Source organism: Cervus elaphus, chromosome 24 (assembly GCF_910594005.1).
Source record: "Cervus elaphus chromosome 24, mCerEla1.1, whole genome shotgun sequence".
NCBI classification, from domain to species: Eukaryota; Metazoa; Chordata; class Mammalia; order Artiodactyla; family Cervidae; genus Cervus; species Cervus elaphus.
The window spans coordinates 67,035,349-67,057,545 of NC_057838.1; the positions used below are offsets into that span (position 1 = coordinate 67,035,349).

At 60.1% G+C, this 22,197-nt stretch overlaps 2 protein-coding genes across 3 annotated transcripts in view; one reads left to right on the top strand and one right to left on the bottom strand.

The window, feature by feature from the left end:
- The window catches only part of PLXND1 (plexin D1), a 48,135-nt gene extending 32,955 nt beyond the window's left edge, over positions 1–15,180 (top strand). Inside the window, exons 14-36 of the mRNA XM_043885514.1 lie at positions 597–696; positions 789–928; positions 1,601–1,768; positions 1,863–1,953; positions 2,104–2,367; positions 2,458–2,607; positions 3,376–3,490; positions 5,648–5,755; positions 5,835–5,947; positions 6,703–6,807; positions 7,288–7,418; positions 7,784–7,982; positions 8,501–8,647; positions 8,827–8,983; positions 9,361–9,464; positions 9,543–9,606; positions 10,254–10,288; positions 10,499–10,603; positions 11,038–11,201; positions 12,291–12,438; positions 13,427–13,567; positions 13,741–13,815; positions 14,065–15,180. Coding sequence (XP_043741449.1) covers positions 597–696; positions 789–928; positions 1,601–1,768; positions 1,863–1,953; positions 2,104–2,367; positions 2,458–2,607; positions 3,376–3,490; positions 5,648–5,755; positions 5,835–5,947; positions 6,703–6,807; positions 7,288–7,418; positions 7,784–7,982; positions 8,501–8,647; positions 8,827–8,983; positions 9,361–9,464; positions 9,543–9,606; positions 10,254–10,288; positions 10,499–10,603; positions 11,038–11,201; positions 12,291–12,438; positions 13,427–13,567; positions 13,741–13,815; positions 14,065–14,181 — 2,941 coding nt within the window. The 3' untranslated portion in view covers positions 14,182–15,180. The remainder of the gene's footprint in view (positions 1–596; positions 697–788; positions 929–1,600; positions 1,769–1,862; positions 1,954–2,103; positions 2,368–2,457; positions 2,608–3,375; positions 3,491–5,647; positions 5,756–5,834; positions 5,948–6,702; positions 6,808–7,287; positions 7,419–7,783; positions 7,983–8,500; positions 8,648–8,826; positions 8,984–9,360; positions 9,465–9,542; positions 9,607–10,253; positions 10,289–10,498; positions 10,604–11,037; positions 11,202–12,290; positions 12,439–13,426; positions 13,568–13,740; positions 13,816–14,064) is intronic.
- A 3,928-nt stretch (positions 15,181–19,108) lies between these two features.
- The window catches only part of LOC122683030 (histone H1.8), a 29,468-nt gene continuing 26,379 nt past the window's right edge, over positions 19,109–22,197 (bottom strand). Inside the window, exons 3-5 of one of the 2 annotated variants that reach the window (XM_043886520.1) lie at positions 21,551–21,899; positions 19,746–19,801; positions 19,109–19,449 (exon numbers count right to left, since the gene is read on the bottom strand). In XM_043886520.1, the coding sequence (XP_043742455.1) occupies positions 19,213–19,449; positions 19,746–19,801; positions 21,551–21,899 (642 nt within the window). In that variant the 3' untranslated portion in view covers positions 19,109–19,212. Of the gene's footprint in view, positions 19,450–19,745; positions 19,805–21,550; positions 21,900–22,197 lie in introns of both variants that reach the window. The other variant, XM_043886519.1, reaches the window with a different exon arrangement.

A 22,197-nucleotide genomic window follows, 5' to 3' on the forward strand; every position in this document is an offset into this window, starting at 1 on the left:
ATGTTCTCATGGTTGGAGAACTTCCACATATCCCCCTGGGCTTTCCTGGTGGCGCAGCAGTAAAGAAGCCGCCTGCCAATGCAGGAGATACGGGTTCAATCCCTGGGTCGGGAAGATCCCCTGGAGGAAGAAACGGCAACCCACTGCGGTATTCTTGCCTGGAGAATCCCATGGACAGAGGAGCCTGGGAGGCTACCGTCCATGGGGTTCCAGAGTCAGATATGACTTAGCGACTACACAGTGACAAAAGACCATCTTATCCAATCCCCTGTCTGCTAGGCACAGAATTGTGGTAGACTCGGGGAGGGCAGTCCCAGAGAGGAGCTGGGCACCAGGGTGACACCTGGGAGCCCAGTGGCTGTTCTCCAACTGATCGGGAATTGTTTCAGGATTTTGACAAGAGTGATGCCGTCAGGTGTCATGGCTCAGGCGCCCCTCCCAGCTGAGTGGGGGGCGGGGGGCTGAGTACAAGGAGGCAGGGCTCACACGTCCTGGGAGTGGAGGGGGACATCGTTCAAGGGAGAAACCAGAGGGTGCCTGCCTGGCCCCCGGGCCCCACCGGCTGCTCCTTGACCAGACTCGCCTCCCCCACCCAGGATCGTGTGCGCCACGGGCCCAGCCCCAGAGGCGTTCTCGGACGTGGTGACGGTGAACGCCTCCAAGGAGGGCAGGTCTCGGGAGCGCTTCTCCTACGTGGTAAGGGAATGCAGCCTGCCCACTCCCCCACCACCCTGCCAGGCTCGTCCCGGGCTGGCCTGGGGCCTGACCGCCCGCCTGTTTCCCCACAGCTGCCCCTGGTCCACTCCCTGGAGCCCACCATGGGCCCCAAAGCAGGGGGCACCAGGATCACCATCCACGGGAGCGACCTCCACGTGGGCTCCGAGCTCCAGGTCCTGGTGAATAACACGGAGCCCTGCACGGAGCTGCTGTGAGTCCCTGGCCTGGGGGGCCGGGGGGCTGGGAGGGGGGTGTCCTCGCACCGAGCATCACCGGGGACTTCACTGGCTGTGTCCCCTGCGGGGCCCCTTCCTCTCGCTCAGCCTCAGTGTTCCCACCCAGCGCGGACAGTACCCGGGAGTTGGGGGGAGTACTGTGCCCTTCACAAGTGACCTTAACTTGCAGTGAAAATGGTGACGATTGTGCAGGGTCTGAGACCTGCCGCCGGCCCAGGGGTGTGGCCAGAGGCAGGGCCATGGTCCAGAAGGTCTCCGCGAAATGCCCGGTCCCACTGATGGGCACGCGATGAACCCCACTGTCTCGGCCCCCAGGGGACCGCCATCTCGCGGGAACTGGGAACATCCAGTGGGGCTGGGGTGAGGAGGAGCCTGGGCTTTCAGGGCTGTAGGGGCAGAGCCTTCGCAGGGGCAGGAGCCGGAAGGGTATCTCTGAGAAGGCTTCTTGGAGGAGGTGGGACGGGGCAGCGTCAGAGAGGAGAAGGTGGGGTGGACGACTGGAGCGCAGGTGCGGCAGTGGGAATGTGGAAATGGTGTCTGTGTGAGGCCGAGCCGGCTGGTGGGTGGCTCAGGGCCGTGGGGTGACGGGCAGGGGAGGCGGCGGGAGGCGGGTCCGTGCTGACCGGGCCTGCGGCTCCTCCCCGCAGGCGCTCGGACGCCAGCATCGCCTGCACGGTGCCAGGGGGCGCCCTGCCGGCCATGGTGCCCGTGTGCGTGCGCTTCGAGCAGCGGGGCTGCGTGCGCGGCGGCCTCAGCTTCCAGTACATGCCGAACCCGGTCATCACGGCCATCAGCCCCCACCGCAGCCACGTCAGGTGAGACCCGGGCGCCACCCCCTGGCGCGGGCAGGCCCCGGGGCTGCGCGTGGGCTCACGAGGCTTGCTGTCTCTCCCCACCCCAACCCCGCAGTGGCGGCAGGACCATCACGGTGGCCGGCGAGCGCTTCCACATGGTGCAGAAGGTGTCCATGGCCGTGCACCACATCGGCCGCGAGCCCACGGTGAGGGCGGCAGGGTGGTCTCAGCCCCCCGCTGACCGGGCCTCCCGGTGCCGCGTCTTCTCATCTTTGCCCCCCTCTCTCTCTCCTTCCGTGTTTCCCCGCTGACTGCCCACCCCGTCCCCCACTGTGGCCCCCGTGGCCCCCCTCCAGCTCTGCAAGGTCCTCAACTCCACCCGCATCACCTGCCCGTCGCCCGGGGCTCTGAGCAACGCCTCGGCCCCCGTGGACTTCTTCCTCAACGGCCGGGTCTACGCCGACGAGGCGGCGGTGGCCGAGGAGCTGCTGGAGCCCGAGGAGGCCCAGCGGGGCAGCCAGTTCCGCCTGGACTACCTCCCCGACCCGCAGTTCTCCACGGCCAAGCGGGAGAAGTGGATCAAACACCACCCCGGGGAGCCCCTCACGCTGGTGATCCACGTGCGTGCCGGCGGGGGGCGGCGCGGGGCGGGGCGTGAGCAGGCCGGGCTCCGCCCCGGCCCCGGGTGAGCGCCCCCTCTGCCCCCGCAGAAGGAGCAGGACGGGCTGGGGCTCGAAAGCCACGAGTACCGCGTCAAGATCGGCCAGGTGGCCTGCGACATCCAGATCGTCTCCGAGAGAGTCATCCACTGCTCCGTCAACGAGTCCCTGGGCACGGCCGAGGGGCAGCTGCCCATCACAGTGAGTGGATGGGGCACCGGAGGCGGGGGTGGCCCCCCAGTCCAGGGCGTCTCAGCTGAGCACCGTCATGCTCAGGAGACAGTGGAGGAAAGCAGAGCTTTACGTCCCCACTGGGCAGATGAGGAAACTGGAGACCCAAGAACTGAGTGACCTGTTCAGGCTGTGACCAGCCCCCCGCTGGGCCTGATGGGGCTGGGCCCTGAGCCATGGTCTCTGTTCCACCTGGTGGTATAGCCAGAGTCTGGGCCGCCAGTCACCATGAAGAGACACAGAGGGAGGAAAGCAGGAGGGGTGGGGAGAGGGCCCAGAAAGGGGGATCTCACCCCCTTTCTGGCAGCACACGCACCCCACGATGGCTGTGAACTGCAGAAGCTGCCTTTCACCTGCACCCCAGTCCCAGTTCTGCCGTCTGAGCCCTGAGAACTCACTTGCTCCCCTGTTCCTCAGGTATCCCAATAGATAACTTCGGTTCACAGGCCAGGCTCTGTGAACTGACTACAGTCATCACAGAACTAGTAATCACAGTTCCCTGTATTTATTGAGTTTCCGCTTCTGTGCCAGGCCCAGGATTAAGGGCTTGACAAGCGTCATCTCATGTAGCCCTCACAGCGTCCCCAGGAGGCGGGTGGGGTTATCTCTTCTATTAATACTTGGGGCATCTGAGGCTCAGAGAGGTTAGGTGACTTGCTCCAGGGCACACAGCCAGTGAGGAGAAGAGCCAGGGCATATGTCCGGGGAAGCTACAACTCCCTCACCACACCCCCACAGATCCAAGTAGGGAACTTCAACCAGACCATCGCCACGCTGCAGCTGGGGGGTAGCGAGACCGCCATCATCGTGTCCATCGTCATCTGCAGCGTCCTGCTGCTGCTGTCTGTGGTCGGTAAGGAGCGCCCCCCCCCGTTGATGCTTCGCGGGGCAGACCTGCGCACCTCGCCCTGGTCCCCTCTGAAGATCGGTGGGTAGGAGAGAGGTGTGATGGGCCGGGCAGCCTGACCAAAGGCGTGGAGCGGGTCAAGGACAGAGTCCCGGCGACAGCACCAAGCGTGCAGGGCGGGCGCTGTTGAGAGGTGTGCCGGCGCGGGCCCTGAGCGCCAGGCAGAGGGGCTTGGAACGCGCTGTGGGCTGTAGGGCTACTGCAGGTATTTCTGAGATGGCTGCTGGGGGAAGATGACCCTACGCAGTAGGTAGGCTATGCCCTTGTTAAAATAGTGGTTACAAAAATACTATATTCAGTGATGCAGGGCCTTTTGAGCCCTCGTACACTGCTGGTGGGAATTTAACTGGTGCCGCTGCTATGGCAAACTCGCCACCAGTTTCCTCGAAAGGTTAGCGTTACTGCATGACCCAGCAGTTCCCCAACCTGGGCATCTGCCCAGGAGAATGAGAACACAGGTCCACACCAGCTTTATTCATCATCGCCAACAGCGGCAATGGCCCAAAATGTCCATCCGCTGAGGAATGGACAAAGAAAATGTGGTTCAGCCACATGGCATAGTATTAAGTCAGACAAAGGAAGGAAGTTCTGACACGTCCTTCAGCGTGGGTGACCCTTGAAATCGTCATGGTAAGTGAAAGATGCTGGATAGAAGAGGCCACCTGTTGTTTGGTCCCATTTATATAAAATGTCCAGATAATAAAAAAACACAAGACAAATTAGTGGTTCCTAGAGGCAGGAGGAGGGTGGATAGGGAGTGGGTACCTGTGGCAGTGGGTCTCCTAGGGGCAGAAAAAGTGAGCTAAAATTGGCTCGTGGATGGTGTCACAACCCCGTCATATACTAGAAGCCAGCGACTTGTAGACGTAGATAGACTAGATGATATGTGTATTATCTCAATGAAGCTAGTTTTTAAAAGGTAATATATTCAATATAGAAAATTTTAGGGAAAACAGAGTATATAAATATCTGTCTGCTAAAAGAGAACAGAAATCACCCATAATTCTCATATCTAGAGAAATCCACTGTTGATCACTATTTCATGCTTTTTGCTCCACAAGTAATTTACTTTTTCAGTTAATTTTATTAGAGTTAATTTGCAATGTGGTGTTAGTTTCAGGTATACTGCAGAGTGATTGAGTTACACACACACCTATGTCCGTTCTTTCCCCGTATAGGTTATTACACAGTTTTGAGTAGAGTTCCCTGTGCTGTAGAGGAGGCCTGAGTTGGTTATCTGTTTTGTATAAGTAGTGTGTACATGTCAATCCCAGACTCCTGACCTATCCCTCCCTTCACCTTTCCCCTTTGGTAACCAGAAGTTTGTCAAAGTGAGTCTGTTTCATAAATAAGTCGTTTGTATTATTTTTTATAGCATATGATATTTGTCTTTAAACTTCCTTCACTGTGAATGATAATCTCTAGGTCTGTCCATGGTGCTGTAAATGACATTATGTCCTTCTTCTTTATGGCTGAGTAATATTTCATTGCGTCTTTATCTACTCCTCTGTCGATGGACACGTAGGTTGCTCCCATGTCTTGGCTATTGGAAGTAGTGCTGCAATGAACACTGGGGTGCATGTATCTTTGGAAATCTATGATTTTCCCCGGATATATGCCCAGGAGTGGAATTGCTGGGTCAGATGGTAGCTCTGTATTGAGTTTTTAAAGGTACTCTGTACTGTTCTCCATTAATGGTGGTACCAGCTTTCATTCCCACCAACAGTGCAGGAGGGTTCCCTTTTCTCCACACCCTCTCCAGCATTTATGGTTTTGTAGACTCTTTGATGATGGCCATTCTGACCAGTGTGAGGTGATATGGAATCATTTTGATTTGCATTTCTCTAATCATTACTGACATTCGTTTTTTCATGTGCCTCTTGGCCACCAGTATGTCTTCTTTGGAGAAATGTCTATTTAGATCTTCCGCCCATTTGTTGCTGGGGAGGTTTGCTGTTTTTGGCGTTGAGCTGAGTGAGCTGCCAGAGGCTTGCAGGCAGGCTCTCTGCCTTCCACCCAGGCCCTGCACATGGCACGTTAACGACAAACACTCTCTGACACTGAAGGGATTGCGGGCCTGACCCCCCTCTCTGCTGCCCACAGCCCTGTTCGTCTTCTGCACCAAGAGCCGCCGCGCCGAGCGCTACTGGCAGAAGACGCTGCTGCAGATGGAGGAGATGGAGTCCCAGATCCGGGAGGAAATCCGTAAAGGTAGTGTGGGCAGCCATGCGGGACCTCGGTCCTTGGCATCACCCCCTGACCCGCTCACGGCCACCTGCCTGCCCACCAGGCTTCGCAGAGCTGCAGACGGACATGACAGACCTGACCAAGGAGCTGAACCGCAGCCAGGGCATCCCCTTCCTGGAGTACAAGCACTTCGTGACCCGCACCTTCTTCCCCAAGGTCAGTGCAGGCTCCCCCCGGCTGGTGATACCTCAGGAGTTCCTCGAGTCCTCCCTGGGTCCTGGGAACCTAGAAGGCACCTCTGTGCCGATGGGAGAACCTGAGTGCGGCAGGGGCCCTTGAGCAGTGCGAAACCTGCACACCCGCCTATGGCAGCCCGGCCGCCTTCCCTGGTTGCCCTACCCAGCCTGCCGAGGGAAGGGGCCCAGGTTCCACCCCCCTGTCCCAACTTTCTTTCTCTGCTCACTTGATGTTCAAGTGTGCCTACCAAAGGCAGCTCTCAGCCCTGCTTTCCTCCTGGGGTGCTGGGCCTGCCTCTCCTCTCACCGAGGGGCCATCCTGTCTCCATCTCTTCCTCCTGTCCACTGGACTCCGTCCCCTCCCTTCCATGCCTCCTCGTGCTGTTCCAGGGGCCGCTGCCCCATCCCCACCCTCCTCAGCCTGTCAAGAATATCCCTGCAGGTGGCACCGCCCTCGTCTGGCCCCTGGTGGAGCCTCTCTGCCTTGTCTCCTCCTTCCACACTGAGCTGCTTTAGCTTCCTCTTTCGCATGTGCGCTCCATCTCTGCCACCCCTGGACTTCAGCCTGGTTCTGCTTTTCCTCCAGGAAGCCCCCCTGGGGTTCCCCTCCCCTCCCCTCCCCTCCCCTGGAGTCCTAGGGCCCCTGGGCGTGGTCCACTGCCTCCTCTTCCTGTCGAGTGGGCTCGTGCATTGGTGGGGCAGGCCCTGCTGAGACGCTGGGGGTCTGCTCCACAGTGCTCCTCCCTCTACGAAGAGCGTTACGTGCTCCCCTCCCAGACCCTCAACTCCCAGGGCAGCTCCCCGGTGCAGGAGACCCACCCGCTGCTGGGAGAGTGGAAGGTGAGTAGCCCCCTACCCGTACACACACACGGGGCTGCCTCGGGGCACCCCCACTTTCCAGTTCATCTGATCCATTGATCCTAATCTTGGGAAGTTAGGAGGAACCTGCCATTGTAAGGTAGTGAACTCTCCATCCCAGCAGGTAGTCAAGTGGCCATTCAGGGTATTCTATGTAGTGACTCCCAGACCAGAGAGGGGAAAGGGTTGGGTCCCCCTGGACATCTCTCTCCCCCTGCTGCCTAGAGAATGGAAGACGGTCCCCCACACAGGGATATGCGGTTGCCTTCGGGCACCCTCGCCTGAGACCCCCTTTTCCAGCTCAGCTGAGCCATTGTTCCCGGTCACAGGGAGTTAGGTGGCATCTCCCACTAAGAGGTAACGAGCTCCCCATCCTGGGAAGCATTCCAGGTGCCACGCCGGGCATTCCCAGTGCTGAGACACGGGACCCTGTCGACATCCCTCACCACTTGCCCCCCGCAGATCCCCGAGAGCTGCCGGCCCAACATGGAAGAGGGCATCAGTCTGTTCTCCTCGCTGCTCAACAACAAGCACTTCCTCATCGTCTTCGTCCACGCGCTGGAGCAACAGAAAGACTTCGCGGTGCGGGACAGGTCAGGCTGCGGTGCGGGATTCTGGGGAGGACAATGCAGCCTGGGTCCGCCGGGCTGGATCCAAGCCTGGGGCAGTTTGCAGAGGACCATGTCCTCGGGGCAGCCAGCATCTCCCCAGAGTCAAGCCCTGGGGCCGTGGAGGTCCTGAGACCACCCCCCCATTCTGTCCCTGCCTGCCCAGGACCAGGCTCATGGGCACGGTGGTTACTGTACACGGTAGGGAAGGTAGGCTTTTTCCAGGGAGGTTTCTGCCTCATCCACCCATCTGTCCAGCGACGAGGCGGACACCGGAGCCCCCACGGCATGGTCCTCGGGGTCCTGGGGCCTCGCGGTGCAGCTGGTGCTGACGCCCCACCTGCCCCCAGGTGCAGCCTGGCCTCCCTGCTGACCATCGCGCTCCACGGCAAGCTCGAGTACTACACGGGCATCATGAAGGAGCTGCTGGTGGACCTCATCGACGCCTCGGCCGCCAAGAACCCCAAGCTGATGCTGCGCCGCACGGAGTCCGTGGTTGAGAAGATGCTCACCAACTGGATGTCCATCTGCATGTACAGCTGCCTGCGGGTGAGGGCGCCTGCCGCCTCTGCCAGGACCGGTGACTGGGAAAGGGGCTGGCCCACAGGATCCGTTACACGGGCCGGGGAATCGAGGCTCAGGGCTACTCTGGGAACAGAGGCCGTGTCAGGAAGACACTCTTCTCAGCCCTCGAGCCCTCCCTGGCATGCCTTTGAGTCCAGCTCTGCCACCTCCCTGCTGGGTGGCCTTGAGCAGCTTGCTTGCCCTCTCTGAGCCTCGGCCAGAAGGATGCCACCACTACCTGGAAAGGTTGCCAGGGTGATAAAATGAATGCGGCCGCCCACCTTGGGCGATGTCTGAGCTGGGAGTCCAGGGAGACGCCCTGGGTGTGGGGGCGGGAGGGTTGAGCGGCACCAGGATCAAAAGGGAGGTGTGAAGCAGGCAGGGGCGGAGGGGTTGGTGGAAGTGGGTATGATGGGTTCCGGGGGGGGCGCCACAGGCTCAGGACTGGAATTGAGGCTGGGTGGCTGGCTTCAGCCTCTGACCGCCCCCTCCCCGCCCCCCAGGAGACAGTGGGGGAGCCCTTCTTCCTGCTCCTGTGCGCCATCAAGCAGCAGATCAACAAGGGCTCCATCGATGCCATCACGGGCAAGGCCCGCTACACGCTCAACGAGGAGTGGCTGCTGCGAGAAAACATCGAGGCCAAGCCCCGGGTGAGCCGGCTCGGGGGGAGGAGGAGGCGAGCCGGCTCGGGGTGGGAGGGGTGCAGAGGGGGTGAGCCGGCTTTGCTCCTGACACCCCCGCCCCCAGCCCCCACCCGCTGGCTGCCTGCCCGGCGGGCCGGTGGGCAGCTGCTGACCGCCTCCCCCCCACCCCCGTCTCTGTCTTGCAGAACCTGAACGTGTCCTTCCAGGGCTGCGGCATGGACTCGCTGAGCGTGCGCGCCATGGACACAGACACGCTGACGCAGGTGAAGGAGAAGATTCTGGAAGCCTTCTGCAAGAACGTGCCCTACTCCCAGTGGCCGCGCGCTGAGGACGTGGACCTAGGTGGGCAGGGTTGGGGGGGGCGGCTGGCGGGCCCTGCTCGGTCACACAGTCTTTGGCCACTGCCACACATGCGCCGTCCGGGGCTCCAGGGACATGGAGACGGTGCCCATCATCCAGGAGCTCTTATTGGGGCCGGGTGGGGAGTTCACCACAGGTGACGATGGCCCGGTGGGCAGGAGAGGCCGGCCCAGCCGCTCCGACCGCCCGGTGATCGCCCCGAGGTTGGCTGTGCGGAGCCGCGGCTCCGTCCCCCTGCCCGGCACCCCTCCCAGTCTCCCAGATGCAGGAGTAGAGGCTCAGAGAGCTCTGGGGGCCCCCCAGTTCTCTCCCCGTGGGTGGGCGCCTCAGCCCTCACCCCCTACCCACCCCGCCCCCAGAGTGGTTCGCCTCAAGCACACAGAGCTACATCCTGAGGGACCTGGACGACACCTCGGTGGTGGAGGACGGCCGCAAGAAGCTCAACACGCTGGCCCACTACAAGGTGGGCCCTGGCCCCGCCCGCCCCCGCCGCCGCCCTCCCTGACCTCCAGCCTCTGACCGCGACCTCTCTCCCCGTCAGATCCCCGAAGGCGCCTCCCTGGCCATGAGCCTCACGGACAAGAAGGACAACACCCTGGGCCGAGGTAGCAGACAGGGGGCCGGGCCCTCCTGAGCAGCCCCGGGCGGGAAACTGAGGCTTCCAGCGGCAGGGCCGGGCCGGGCACCCTGCCGCAGCGCAGCTCGGGCAGGGCCTGTGGCCAGGCCTCCTCGGCGCTGGGTTCCCGCAGGCAGCCAAGAGGGGCCCCAGGAGCAGGGAGGCAGTTGTAAGAGGTCTGGGCAGGCGCCGGGCCATCGGGGGTTCGGGCTGTGTCCCTGCCTCACACCGCCATCCCTACCTTCAGATGCTCCAAGCTTGGGGTCCTAGGCGCCTCGGGGTCTCAGGGTCCCTTCCAGCAGCTGGTGAGGGTGAGGTCTGGGCTCAGGGGGGCAGTGGGTGAGGGCAGCCCTTGTGGGGAGCTGCCCCGTGTCCATCTGTGGTTGTCCTCTTGGGGATGTCTGTCTGTCTATCTCTCTCTGGCTGAGCCTCATTCTATGCGTCTCTCCGGATCTCTGTCTCAGCCGTCTGACTTTGCATTCCCCTGTCTCCTGTCCACACGTCTGTTGGGCTCTCTCCCTCCTGCTGGGTTCCTTCTCCAGCTTTCTGCCTCCATTTCTGGTTTGCTCTCTCCCCCACTCCCTGGCCCCTGCTCTTGTGTCTTGTTTATTTATTGTGTGTGTTTCCCTCTCGCAGTGAAAGACTTGGACACAGAGAAGTATTTCCACTTGGTGAGTGCCCTGCCTCCGGCCCTGGGGGTGCCCGCCCCTCACTGGGAGTGGACTTGGCCTCCTGCCGCCCTGGGCCTCTGGAGGCTGTGCTCCCAGGCCTGGGGAAGGCCGGGGTGGGGAGTGTGCGGAGCCAGGCGCCCGCGGGTCCCGGGTAGGGCCTCCCAGGGGCTGCTGCCTGGCGCCAGCGCTGACCCAGCCCCGGCCTCCCAGGTCCTGCCCACGGACGAGCTGGCGGAGCCCAAGAAGTCCCACCGGCAGAGCCACCGCAAGAAGGTGCTCCCGGAGATCTACCTGACCCGCCTGCTCTCCACCAAGGTGCGCCCGGCCCCCCACCGAATCCTTCCCCCCACCCCCGGTGTCAGCTGGGAGCACACGCTGGGGGAAGGGGGGACAGCTCTTCCCCTGCGGGGCCAGCCGCGCTCCCAGCCTCTGTCTGCGGGTGTAACAGAGAAGGCAGTAGTGGCCCAGCAATGTCCCCGGGGCCACATGGCTAGGGGCAGAGAGCTCACCCCCCAGCCCAGCAATTCCTTCCGACACTCCTGTGCAGTGGGTTTCACCAACCCATTTCACAGACAGGAACATCGAGGCCCAGAGCGCTTAGGCAGCCAGCCTGAGGCCACACAGCTTCCCGTTCACCCAGCACTGCTCAGCCCCAGCACCACGGGCTCCCCACCACCGCCAGAGGTGCATGTCACCACCCCCCACCCTGTGTGTTCCTGGGCTGACGGCCGCCACCCCGTCCCCTGCAGGGCACGCTGCAGAAGTTTCTGGATGACCTGTTCAAGGCCATCCTGAGCATCCGGGAAGACAAGCCCCCACTGGCCGTCAAGTACTTCTTTGACTTCCTAGAAGAGCAAGCGGAGAAGAGGGGCATCTCAGACCCCGACACGCTCCACATCTGGAAGACCAACAGGTGGGGGCTCGGGGGTGGGGCCCGGCCGGGGCCTCGGGGGTGGGGCCCGGCCGGGGCATGGGCTTGCTTCACTGGATCATGACAGCAGCAGTGGGATTAGAGTTCAGAGCCTGGGTTCAGTCCCTTCTGCCATTCCAAGCTGTGTGAGCTTGAACAAGAGACTTAATCCCTCTGGGCTTTAGTTTCCCCCAGCTGGAAAACCAGGGCAGTAAAAGGAACCCACCATAATTGTAAGGATTAACTAGAAGTGAGCATTGTCTAAGTTTTGCCCTGTCGTCCCTCTCTCCCCCCACCCCATCCCTTGGGTGGGCACCGTCGGCTCCGTTTTGTAGACAAGCACGCTGAGGCTCCCAGAGACGCGCCTGCCTCCATCACATGCCTCCTTGGAGGCGCGTGTTACCTTTTCAGAGACCCAAACCCCAACAGGAAGTTGTTGAAAAGTTCAGCCTGACCCTCGAAAAGAACTGCCACAGACGCAGAAGTTTCTCTGTCGTTGCAGGGGCTGCTCTGAGCCATCGGGGGGGGGGGAAGGGGGGGGCGTGTCCCCCGTCCCAGGGTCCCCAGTCACTGGAGAGGCGGTTTTACCAACCCTCCGGCCTTCTTAGGCCTCCCCCACCCTCAGCCCTTCCTGGTGACCCAGCTAATTACAGACGGACTCCCCACAGCCACACAGGGCTGGGGGAGGAGCCAGGGGCTGCCAGGCGGGGCAGGGGCTCTAATGAGAACCAGGACTGGGCCCTGGCTCCTAGCTCCCAGCTCCTAGCTCCCAGCTCCTGCCTGCGAGCAGGAGGCTCCGCGGGGGATGGGGCGGGCAGTGAGGGTCAACTCAGGCCCCCTCCATGCAGGAAACCCGGCTCCCCGCCCCTCTGCCCACCTCCCCTGGCCAGCTAGGGACAGTCACCAACCCCCTTTGTGGAGGAGACACTGAGGTTCCCAGAGACTCCATCCAGTCTCCGCTGGCCTCGGGAGCAAAGCCAGCCTGTCCTCTGGGCCTGCCAGCCTCCCTGGCCCGAGCCCCCATCCGTGACTGCTTTCTCCGCCACCCATCCTCGGGCGGGGCTCACTCCACTGCCTCCCTCTGTCCCCCAGCCTTCCTCTGCGCTTCTGGGTGAACATCCTGAAAAACCCGCAGTTTGTCTTTGACATCGAGAAGACGGACCACATTGACGCCTGCCTCTCGGTCATCGCTCAGGCCTTCATCGACGCCTGCTCCATCTCCGACCTGCAGCTGGGCAAGGTCAGCTGCTGTAGGCAGGCCGCCCGCTGCTACGGGGACAGCAGACTTTCTGGGAGGGGAACCGGAGGAGCTCAGATGTGGGGTGAATGGGGTCATCAGACGGGGGTTCTCCCAGAAACGGGCACCCACAGTCACAGGCTCCAGGGCTGCAGCTGCCTCAGCTGTGCCCAGCACCAGCTCCCGATCTCCAGGCCCTAGAGCCAGGCGGGGAGAAGCCAGGCGGGCGTGGAAAGCCCCGTGTGGTCTGATACAGTGTCAGCGACCAGCCGGGCTCCAGGCGCAGCCCTCATGGTCACGGGCCACCCGGTGGGCGCTGAGGGTGGGCAGGGGGGCACAGGCATGCAGGACAGAGGAGGAGACCCCTGAGAGAGAGGGGACCATCGGGAGACGGTGCAGAGGCTTGAGCGGGAAGGAGAGAGCCCGGCGTTTCAGGCCGAGGGGCCGTGAGTGTTCATGAGACAGGAGTTAGACCTGGCCCTGCCGTCACCCCGTGACTCAGAGACGGACCACAAAAAAGGCAGAAAACGCCATCACCTCTCACGTGCTGTCTGGGAGGGCAGGATGCCCATGACAAAGAACCGGGAGCATACTTGGCACGCTTCGCTCTTGGGAGTAGGAAACATGTGGTGGGAAATATTCCACTGAGACAGCAGTCAGGCTTCCAGAAATCTTAGCCACCAAGACCCATAACCCTCAGCAAGGACGCAAACTAAACAGCCTGCGTGTCTAAGAGCTGGCACGAGCCCATGCGCTTTCCCCTCCTCCCCACGGGGGGTAGGTCCCCCGTGAGGTCATCACCCTGAGAGTCCTGCAGAAAACGGGGCAGAGAGGAGAAGGATGGGGAGCCCCCGGTCCAGAGCCTGCAGCATAGGGATTCTGGCTCAGGGATGGGCCCGTGTGTGCAGTGGCGCAGACGTGGGCCCAGCAAGAGGTGAGTCTGCTGTCTCCACCCAGCGTCTTACTCCCTGGCTCCTCCCCGCCCACCCAGGACTCACCAACCAACAAGCTGCTCTACGCCAAGGAGATCCCCGAGTACCGGAAGATCGTGCAGCGCTACTACAAACAGATCCACGACATGACCCCGCTCAGCGAGCAGGAGATGAACGCGCACCTGGCGGAGGAGTCGCGGGTGCGGCCGGCTCCGCGGGGACCTCGCCGGGAGGATGGGAGAGGGGCAGGGCTTGACCGTCAGAGCAGGGCGGAGGGCGCTGTGTATAAGCGGCAGGTCTTGACTGGGCCGGGCCTGGTTCAGACCATGGAGCCTCCATCACGCTCCAACTCCCGCCCTGTCTTTCCTTGCAGAAATACCAGAATGAGTTCAACACCAACGTGGCCATGGCAGAGATCTACAAATACGCCAAGAGGTATCGCCCGCAGGTGAGCAGCCCCCAGTGTGAGGCCCGGGGCACCCCCGCCCTGGTCAGCCCTGCCCACCCACTCAGGGAAACCCGGGGTGAGCGGGTTCTCCGGGCCCCAGGACGTTTGATTGTGCTGTGGGCGTGGCTGCCAGCACTGGGAATCCAGGCCACGTGTGTGTGTACTCCCCCTAATGTGTGGTGGGACCAGGGGGGTGTCCTGGGCCCTAAACTGATTCCTCTGCCAACCGCCCCCCCCCCGCCGCCCCAGATCATGAGCGCCCTGGAGGCGAACCCCACGGCCCGGAGGACGCAGCTGCAGCACAAATTTGAGCAGGTGGTGGCCCTCATGGAGGACAACATCTACGAGTGCTACAGCGAGGCCTGAGCTGGGGGGCCGGCGGCGGGCGCCCACCCGTGATTCACTCTGCCCCCCGCCCCCGCGGGCCCCGTGTGCCTCTGACGCCGGCTGGGAAAGGACGCTGCACCAGGGGCTCTCTCTGAGCCCGGCAGAAGAGCCCCTGGCCCCGGCCCCCTCCCACCTGCCCTCATACCCCAGCTCTGGGCCTTGAGCGCCGTCCACCCAGCACAGCCTGGACGGTGCCCCCCCAACTCACTCTGTCCCAGCCCAGTGCCGCCGAGGCCGCCAGTGGGCAAGCAGGGCCGCCTGGGCCCCAGGCCACAGCCAGAAACGCTACCTCATCCTGCCTGGCAGAGGGGGAGGCCCTGTGACCCAGCCCTCGGTTCGCTTCTGCTTCCACCACCAAGACGTTGCCCCCCGCCGTCTCCGCCCAGCTGTGAAGGAGCCTGGCCACTCCCGGCTTCCAGCGGCGTCAGGTTTTTCTATGGCTCCAGCAGACAACAGCGGAGCGGGCGGCATCCACAGCCTGCGGGAGGCTCCGTGCCGTCCTGGGAGCTGGGCTGAGGCTGGGGGACCCATCTTGGGCTGAGGGTGGGTGGGAGGGGGTAGGGGAAGGGGGCTGAATTGCACCAAGGCTGTAGCTGGGCTACGTGATCTTGCTGGAAGTGTTTCTAAAGATAGCACCACTTTTTTGTTGTTTTTTTTTTTTAAAAGAAGCTTTTATATATTAAAGAAACTTATCACACGCCAACTGTGAATAGCTGCCGCTAGTGCGGAGGCCCCGGGAGGGGGCCCCCGGGGCTCCCAGCGCAACACTGGAAATGACTGTTCCAGGGACGGGCGGACCCGGCAGAAACGCCCCCCTGAGTCCCGAGATCATTGCCCTTTCTTTTCTGTCGGAAGTGGCCGCCTGGGGCTGGCCTGGTCAGTGCCTGGACGGGCTGTGGCCCGCGGGGCGGGGCTGGAGGGGGAGGCTGGGACGCTCTGGAACCTTCTTTATAATAAAAGCCTGATGGGAAAACCTGCCGTGAGCTCCAGCCTTTATCCTGAGATGGCCGTGCTTGTAGCAGAAAGGAGGGCGGGGAGCCCGACTTCGGACCCCGCCCAGCCCCCCTTGTGAGGGGCAGGCAGACACTGACTCTGGCTTCTGAGCAGCTCCACGGGGTAACAACGCCAGCGCCCGCTGGCCGCCAGGACGATGCCACAGCAGCTGTGTGTCACCTCCCGCTGCCCCTAACCTGCTTACCCGTGTAACAGGCCGTGAGGATGTGTCCCCATCTTACAGATGGAGAAACTGACTCAGCACAGCCGAGGACTCTCCCAGGTCTTGGGAAAGTGAGGACGACATACCAGTGTGCACAGGCCCTCGTTCCTCTGCTCCACACTTCCTCTGGGCTGGCGTGTCCACGGTGGCCCCCGGAGTGTGTGGGGAGCTCCAAGCTGACCACCCTGGGAAGAGAGTGGACGTTTATGTGCTCATCCTGAATTTGTCATCAGTCTTGACAAATATGTATGGGCTTCCCCGGTGGCTCAGGTAGTAAAGAATCCACCTGCAATGCAGGAGATGTGGGTTCAATCCCTGGGTTGGGAAGATCCCCTGGAGAAGGGAATTGCAGCCCACTCCAGTATGCTTGCCTGGAGAATTCCATGGAGAGAGGAGCCTGGCGGGCTACAGTCCAGGGGGTCACACAGAGTCGGACACAGCTAAGCAACTAACTCAACACTTTTTGACAAACATGCACCATCAACCCCGTTATTCAGATGAGGAAACGCAGACCATCCCGGGCTGGTATAACCCTCGACTCTTCCTCGCCACTGTCCTTGACGTGGGATCAGCAAATACCACGGAGACCCCCAGCCCTGCCTGCCCCCCAATTGGCTCTAGGCCTGAGCCAGGGCTGAAAGTCACTCAGCCCCAGGAAAGGTCACTAGAGGACCAGCCCCAAATTAGAAGCAGCTTAAGTAAGTCTTTTTTTCCTTTCAGGAAGGAGAAATAACCACACGTATATATCAGGAGTAAGAACTAGGACAGAAATGTATACAATTTAAACAAAACCCCACCAACACCAGTTCTAGAATTAATGAGCACAGAAAAGTGAGGAGAGAAAAGTAAACAATTTTTAGCTTTAAAAATAGCCTCTTCTTGTCGTGCCTTCTGGGTGGAGAGAGATTATCTTTTCAAATTTTCTATTCTGATCACTGATGTGTTTTTATTAAGCAGCAGATTTTCTAATGTGAGTTATTGACACATTTGATGGGGTTTTTTTTTGGGGGGGGGGAGGTGTGATTCTAGAATGAATACACGCTTTCTGCAGAACTGTCAAGGAGGACAGAAAGCATGGAGAAAATAAAAGCTACCCTAACCCACCCGTGGTTTGAATCTCAGAGAATGTTGTCCCAAAGCCCAAATCGAGTGCCCGTCTGGGAGGTGGGCAGACGGGCAGGAACTGGAATCAGGACATGCTCCATCCTGCAAGCTGCCTTTTCCCCACGCGGCCTTTCATCAGCACCATCTTTCTGTGCCATTAAATATTCCACAGCCTGTTTTAATGCCTGATTAACATGCGATTCCTCCTTGAAGTTTAAAGACGCATTTGCAAGTGGAGGAAATCTCTCGTTTCTGGGATCACCTGCTCACCACCCCCAGTCCTTGCCTGGGCCCCGGAAGGCTTGCCTTGCAGCTCCAGGTGTCCGTGGGCTCTGTCTGCAGGTCACAGGAGGTGGGGACTTCGGCAGACTGTCTGTCCTCAAGCCGGGGAGCAGGCTTTCCCGAGTCTCGTGGGTGCTCCATGCTGTCCGGCCTTGGCCAGGTCGTGACTCCTGGCCGGCCCCCAGGTCGTAGAGGTGCCCAGTGATGCCCGCCCCCCAAGCGCCTGCCCGGGGTGCCTCCCACAATCGGACCCCCCCTCGCGGGAAGCGCCAGCCCCGCTCCCTGCCAGCTGCTCACGATGTCCCTGGGGGCTCTGCCGGCAGCCCCATGACAGAGGCCCCAGGGAAGCGGCGAAGCCGACAGCACAGCCCGACAAAGCCTCACGTGGGATCTGGGATCGGCGCGGCAAGGGCGGGGCTGAGAGGAGGGCGGGGAGGGAAGACGACGCTGGGCTGCCTCAGTTTCCCTTTGTGTCCATCTGCCCCAGCTGACCTCTGCTGCCCCTCAAATCCACTCCTCAGTCTCTGCCCCCCTCCTTGGCTCAGCGGTCACCCCTCATCTGGACCATCTCAGCAGCCTTCTGAGCAAGCTAAGGTCTCACCCCACCAGGTGGTCGCTGGGCAGGTACCCGTGTGGACCCCACATTGTGGATGCCTCATTGACCCCTTTCTACACAGTCTCAACAAATCCCATCCACCAAGCATAAACATCTACCCAGCATCCACCACTTTCAACCCCTCCCTCCGTGGCCGGACCCCCTCACTGGACCACAGCAGGGGCCACCACCCTGGCTTCCCTCGTAGCTTAGACGGTAAAAGACTGCCAGCAATGCAGGAGACCCAGGTTCGATCCCTAGGTCGGCAAGATCCCCTGGAGAAGGGAAATGGCTACCCACTCCAGTATTCTTGCCAGGAGAGTCCCATGGACAGAGGAGCCTGGCAGGCCACAGTCCATGGGGTTGCAGAGTGGGACATGGCTGAGCGACTCACGCACACCGCCCTGGCCTCCTGTGTCTGCCCGTGTCCCGCTGCGGGCACCCTGCTGCTCAATGGCCTCAAATGGGCATTTATCACAATTAAAACAAAACCCAAATTCTTACCCTGGCTCACGAGGCCCTTCAGGATCTAACCCTTGTCCACCCTGCAGCTCTCGTTATGGTGTCTACTGCTGCATAACAAACCACCTCAGCACGTTCACGGTGCTCCTGTGTCTGTGATCGGGGCAGGGCTCGCAAGGGAAGGCCCGTCCCTTGGTGTCAGTGGGGCTGCTCAACAGGGGCAGAAGATCCGGTTCCTAGCTGGCACATGCCCAAGGGGGGCAAACTGGTGCTGGCTGATCAAGGAGCTCAGCCGGGGCTGAGAACTGGGGTGTCCCGATTCTCATCCAATGGCTGTCTGGGCTTCCCCACTGCGTGGTGGCTGAATTCTAAGCACAAGTATTAAAAAATGGAAAAACAACCCGCACATAGGAAGCAGAAGCTGCCAGCCTCTTGAGCCCTGGGCCCAGAAAGTGTCCCAGTGTCATCTCAGTACTCGATTCAAGTGATCACAAAGCCCAGAATCAAGGGGCACGGAGGCAGGCTCAGCCTCTCCTCGTGCAGTGTCACATATGTTTAAAAAAAAACGCCAGACCTCACCTCTGCACCTCCGGCTACTGTCTCTGTGTGGGCTTTACCCATTATGAGCTGCCTTGTAGTTCCAGAGCTCATTCCCAACCCAGGGCCTCTGCACTTCCACTTCCTGATGCAGATTCCCGCTGGACCCACAGTCCTGCTCAGTGACTAGTCCGATGATCCATACTTCCTCTCAGCTCCTCTAATCCTTCCTCTCTGTAACCGCAGAGCTCCTTCTCAACACACACGTCAGCCTCTTGCCTGCCCGGAACCCTCCCTGGCGCCCACTGCCCCCAGGATGACGCCTGCCTTCCCGAGGCTACTCTTCCACGCCCTGCTGCCCCATCCCCCACGGCCCAGGGGCTCATGCTACGTGCCCCCAACCTGTGCTCCTCCCAAAGCCACAATTCGCCCCCGTTCCAGTCCCATCCCACTGCCTGCAAGTCCTTCCCCCCTCATCTGTCTGGTAATTCCCGCTCATCCTTTTAAGACCAAAAGCTGCCTCCTCCAGAAAGCAGTCCCAGATCTCAGGTTGGACTGAGCACCTCTCCTGTGCCTCCGCAGGCCCCTGCATACCTTTGCATCCCTGTAGCAGTTTGCATCTCCCAGGACAGGAACTTCCATCCTGTCCATCTGGGTCCATGCCCTGGATGGCCAAACCTTTAGACCTCAGCCTCCTCTCGTACCCATGAGTGGGGAAAAAAAGCTTTATTGATAAATAGGTTATAGTGAAATAAATAGAGTGATAGTTTCTAGGGGAGTAAAAAAGTAGAATCTGCATCTCTCCACCTTGCCTCTAGCCCTCGGCTTCTGCCTTCTTGCTGGCCGTTTTGGACGCTGAAGACTTGGTGGGGATGCCAGGCTTTCTCGGGCCCTTAGAGGCCTCAGCCTTCCTGGCCAGTGGTACAGGCTCTCTCTTGGACCCAGCGCCCTTGGGAGGAACAGGGGCCTTGGCTTTGGGCCCCTCCCCAGCAGTCTCTTTAGGGACCTTGCCCCCCATTTTCTTTTTGGCCAGGGAAGCACCATTCTCACCCTGTAAGAAAGCAAACCACGAGAAGGTGGCAGGGCTGGGCACACCGCTCAGAGCCCACGAACTCAGGGTTGAAACCCCAGCTCTGGGTTGCTTTTGACAAATGCCCTCCCTTCTCTAAGCCTCAGCCTCCTATCTATAAGGTGGGGACGGTGATCCTCCGGGCACTGGAGGGCTGGGAGCAGAGGAAAGTGAAATAAGTTACCCTCTTCCTCGACTGACCCCCCCTGGGCTTAGGTGGGGACACCCAAGCTCTGGCCACTGGAGATTAAGACAAGGAAAGTGACCCCGACACCTACCTTGGTGGATTTTGAACTCTGACTTCCAGGCTGTGTCTTCCTGTGGGCCTTGGTATCTGCTGGAAGAAGGGATGCCATGTGAGACAGACTTTTTTCCGGAGGAGCTGCTGCTCGGCAGAAGAGTTGAGGGGCCCCACAGCCCGCAGCCTGCCCAGGGCCCATTCCTCACGCTGACACTTGCAGGCTGTGTGACCTAGGACAAGTTGTTCAGCCTCTCTGAGCCTGGTGCCTGAGTCTGCCAATTGAAGGTCGCAGCCTCTGGCCCAGGGGACAGTGGGAGGATTAAGTGGAAGGAGGACAACCATCACTCATTCCATTCACAGCATCCCATCCATCCACGCCAAAGGCCCCCGACAGGCATATCAGCCCTTTGTCTTCAACCCATCTTCCACGCGGTGGCCAGGACACATTTTTAAAAATACCTCAGGTCCTACCTGTCCCCTGTTCAGGGAGGCTTTCTATAGCTTGATAAAGCCATCATGGAGAACAGTATAGAATTTCCTGACGAAAATAGGAATAAAACGACCCTGTGACCCAGCAAGCCCACTAGTTGGGCATAGTTCAAAAAGACACATGTACCCTCCATGTTCATCGCGGCACTATTTACAACTATCGGGACATGGAAGCAACCTAGATGTCCATCGACAGATGAATGGATGAGGGGTTGAGGTCTAGCTCTACCAAGGAATATCACTCAGCCATGAAAAGGAATGCATTTGAGTTCTATTGAGGTGGATGAACCTAGAGGCTGTCATACAGGGTGAAGTCAGTCAAAATGAGAAAAACAAATATATATGAATGCATATACATGGAATTTAGAAAACGGGTATTGAACCTTTTTGCAGGGCAGGAACAGAGATGCAGACGTAGAGAGCAGACCTGTGGACGCAGTCGGGGAAGGGGAGGGTGGGATGAACTGAGAGAGTAGCGTGGAAATACACACACTACCGTGTGTAAAACACATCGCGAGCAGGACGCTGCTATATAGCCCAGGGAGCTCGACTTGGTGCTCTGTGATGACTAGAGGGGTCAGAGGGGGGTCACCAGGGTGGGGATATATGTGTACATATAGTTGATTCACATTGGTGTAGAGCAGAGAAACATTGTAAAACAATCATATTCCAATTTTTATAGTTTTTTTTTTTTAGATTCGTAAGAGAAAAAGCACCTTGGGCCCTAACTGTCCCCTGTTCAGGGTCTTTCCATGGCTCCTCCTCATCTTCCAGATAAAGTCCAGCCTCCCGCCGCCCCTCACAGCCTCCCCTTCTCCCGCTCCCGATGCACACAGACAGGACTATTTAGACTTCTTCCACCTTTTGGGCTTCCCTGGTGGCTCATATGGTAGAAAATCCACCCGCAATGTGGGAGACCCAGGTTCGATCCCTGGGTTGGGAAGATCCCCCGGAGGAGGGCATAGCAACCCACTCCTGCATTCTGGCCTGGAGAATCGCCATGAACAGAGGAGCCTGGCGGGCTACAGTTCGTGGGGTCACAGAGTTGGACACGACTGAGTGACTATGCACAGCTCAGCACAGCCACGTTCTTCATGACTTCCAGGCCTTTGCACAAGCTGTTCTCCTGTCTGCGCCACCTCCTCCAGGAAGCCTCCCCGGACCCCTCTCAGAGCTGACCCCTCTTCCCACCCCCACCAGCTACCTGAGTTCTCTGTCTCTCCGGGTCAAGCCAAGTGCTTAGGGCACATTGAGTAGACACACCCTCCTCCCCAGAACCGACCCTTCCATCCCAACTCATGGCCAGCGGCTGCCAGAAACTCCATCCCAAGCCCACCCCATTCACACCCATACCTTGGCGGCTCCCTCTTTCTTTGACCTTCGACTTCCTGCCGGGCCCACTGGCACTGGGAGGGGCCTGAGCGGCCTTGTCCGGCCGTTGGGAGGACTTCTTGGCCTCACCCAGCCTTGCCTCTGGGTCCTTGGTCTGCGTGCCTTTCTTGGGGGCCTTCTTGGCTGCGCCTGGTTTGGAGGGAGCTGCCCTCCCCTCTCCGGGCTTCCTGGATCCTTTTTTCACCTCGCCTGGGTTGGCAGGGTCCTTCTTTGACTCACTCAGCTTCTTGGGGTCCTTCCCCTCAGTTTGACCTGGCATCCTGGGGGCCGTCTTCCTGGGTGGGATTTTCCTTTTGTCTTTGGGGACTAACTGGCAGAGGAGAGAACGGGGTGGAACTGAGAGCAAAGGTCTGGGCATCTCACACCCCGACACCCTACGGGAGGCTCAGAGTAGACCCCATTCCCTGGGAGGGGGTGAAGGCGGCAGCCAAGGGTTTGGGGAGAGGATGAACAACCGCCTCCTAAAAGCCAGAAGCCAGTAGTGCATGCTACCCCGCCCTGCACCACGAGGGAGGTGCTGCCATGGAGGAGCTAAGGGACTTGAGTTTGCAAAACTCACCCAGCATTCTCCCCCCTCCCTGAGTACGTGGCAGGCACATACCTCCTAC